The 2,401-nt window shown below is 44.0% G+C and overlaps 1 protein-coding gene across 1 annotated transcript; it reads right to left on the bottom strand.

The window, feature by feature from the left end:
* Window positions 1–1,070: 1,070 nt before the first annotated feature.
* On the bottom strand, window positions 1,071–2,084 carry TAAR5 (trace amine associated receptor 5). Its single transcript, XM_036315996.1, has one exon. The coding sequence runs from the start codon at window positions 2,082–2,084 to the stop codon at window positions 1,071–1,073; it is 1,014 nt and encodes a 337-aa protein (XP_036171889.1).
* Window positions 2,085–2,401: the final 317 nt, after the last annotated feature.

Raw genomic sequence — 2,401 nt, forward strand, 5'->3', positions numbered from 1 at the left:
GAGCTACTTCCCAGTGGAGATGAACATGAGCATTTACCAGGCTGCAGGCTATCGCAGTTAATGGTGAGGTCTGATTGCCACTGACTTCTGTTCACATTTGATCACAAAGTCAGCATGCTCAGGAGAAGGACATGCTATTCACATGTGGTTTGATTCTGAGGAAGCATGTGGCATAGGTACTTGTTTTTCCAAATAAAATCATATACTATCATAAAATCAAAAGATAGTAGTTCTAACTTGTGTGATTTTTAAAAAAAAAAGAAATACTAAAGTGATGAGATGTGGTTCATTATCACTTTTATTTTTATTATTTTTGTGTGGGAAATATTCCACATATTTTAAAATTTCTATTTATAAAGAAAAAGGAGAAAAATATTTCTTTAAAAATATAAATACATTTAAAAAATAATACAGTTACTCTATGGTCATGGAAATAGACAAACCTGGCGTATAAACCTGTTTAGTGATTGGATTCCAAGGAAACAGGGAGCCTAAAGGAAACATTTTGAAAAATGTTCCAAACACTTGACTATGATTATGAACAATAAGGTGAAGTTAGGACTCAAACAACGCTTCCCAAAGTTAGATTATGTGATATTTGAGCTTAAGGACTCCAAGGAAAACAAACAGTTACAAACCCTTCATTTTTAAAATGAAAAAAAAAACCCCAGTGATGGGGGTGAAAGTCAAAGATTGCTGAAGTGGTCACACCCGGCCCTACCACGTGGTAAGACTAGGAAATCCTGACCTTGGTGCTTTTTTTCCTCTGCCTTCCAATCCTAGTTGTCTCAAGAAAGTAATGAATGAGGACTCAAATATTTTCACAGTTTTAATTTATCCAATAAATAGTTAAATGATCTCTCTCTCCCTCTCTCTCTCTCTGTCTCTCTCCTTCCTACATACTACTATAGGAATATTCAATGAAGGAAGAGAAGTTAATTTCTCCCGTCCACTTAAACCAGGCTGGCTGGAAGCATGCCCCAAAACGCATGACACCACCCCACCCATTGCTACAGCATCACTATCTTTCCTGCAAGCCTCTACCATTTGCCTGAGTTCAGGTCAAGGAGTCATTCTCGGTACAAATCAATAGTGGGTGTCCGAGGTGAGAAGATCTCCTGACTCAGGATGAGTTTCAGAGCCTTCCTGAACCACCGGTAGGAAAAGACATAGATGATGGGGTTGCAGGCCGAGTTGAAGTAAGCCAACCAGATGAAGATGTCGAAGACCAGTGGTGGTGTGATGAAGTTAAGGAGGCTGTCCACCAGCGTGTCAACGGTGAAGGGAAGCCAGCACAAGAGGTATATGCTCACAGCGATGCCCAGGGTCTTGGCAGCTTTTCTTTCACGTTTGGCAGCCCCAGCCAGGCTTTTGTTGAAGGCGCTGATCTGCTGGGCCTGCCGGGCAGCAACCACGAAGATCTTTACATACAAGCTGATCATGATGAGGCAGGGGGAAAAAAACACAGGAAAGTTTAACCAGCCCCAAAACTTATTGAACAGCAGCTGGCAACTGCCCACGCAAGGCATCTCTTCCAGCCACTGGCTGAGCCCTCGCTCCACTACATCTGTGTAGACAAAGAAGGCAGTGTAAGCTGCTGGCATCCCCCACCCTGCCAAGATGTACCTGAAGGCCACCCTGACTGTGACCTTGGAGGGATAGAGCAGAGGCTCACAGATGGCACAGTGGCGGTCAATGGAAATGAAACAGAGATGAAAGATGGAGACGAGGCAGAAGAGGGTGTCCAAGTAGGTATGCAGGCGGCAGAGGAAGTCGCCAAAGAACCAGCAGCTCTCCACTGAGCGGATGGTGCTGAGTGGCAGTACCAGCAGACCCAGAAGCATGTCAGCCAGAGCCAGAGAAAGCAGCAGGAAGTTGGTGGGAGTGTGAAGTGCTTTGAAGTAGGACACAGTGAACACCACAAACAAATTTCCTAGGACTGTAATAATTATGCCTGCTGCACAGGCCAGGTAGATGGTCAACCGGATGCCCAGAGGATGGACAGTCCTGGGGCAAGACCCATTCACCTGGTAGCAGAACGTCATGGGGTATTCTCCAGCACCCTGGTTGAGGACAGTGCTCATTTATGGTTCCTACTCTTCCTCCTCTCTCTCTGAAAACAGGCCACCTGTCCACACACCAAAAGAATAAAATTATTTATCTGCTAAACAATTAGAAAGTGAAATCTAGAGAGGAACTAAAGGGCAATTTGGAACTTAGTATAATTTCCCTGGGTACTGAATCAAATGCACCCTGAAAGCCAAATGCAGCACAGGATTCAAGGTCTCATAAGACTTGAATCTGGCCCTGGTTTGTCTGACTGGGCACTTCTGAAGCTGGTTTAGATGTTATCCTTAAGGAAAGAGAAGAAGGATGTAAGCTAATGTTTTCTCAAAGAAAG

Source organism: Myotis myotis, unplaced genomic scaffold (assembly GCF_014108235.1).
Source record: "Myotis myotis isolate mMyoMyo1 unplaced genomic scaffold, mMyoMyo1.p scaffold_m19_p_7, whole genome shotgun sequence".
NCBI lineage: Eukaryota > Metazoa > Chordata > Mammalia > Chiroptera > Vespertilionidae > Myotis > Myotis myotis.

Bases quoted from the DNA above. Each gene is read 5' to 3' on its own strand.
- TAAR5 (XM_036315996.1), bottom strand. From the start codon at position 2,084: ATGAGCACTGTCCTCAACCAGGGTGCTGGAGAATACCCCATGACGTTC.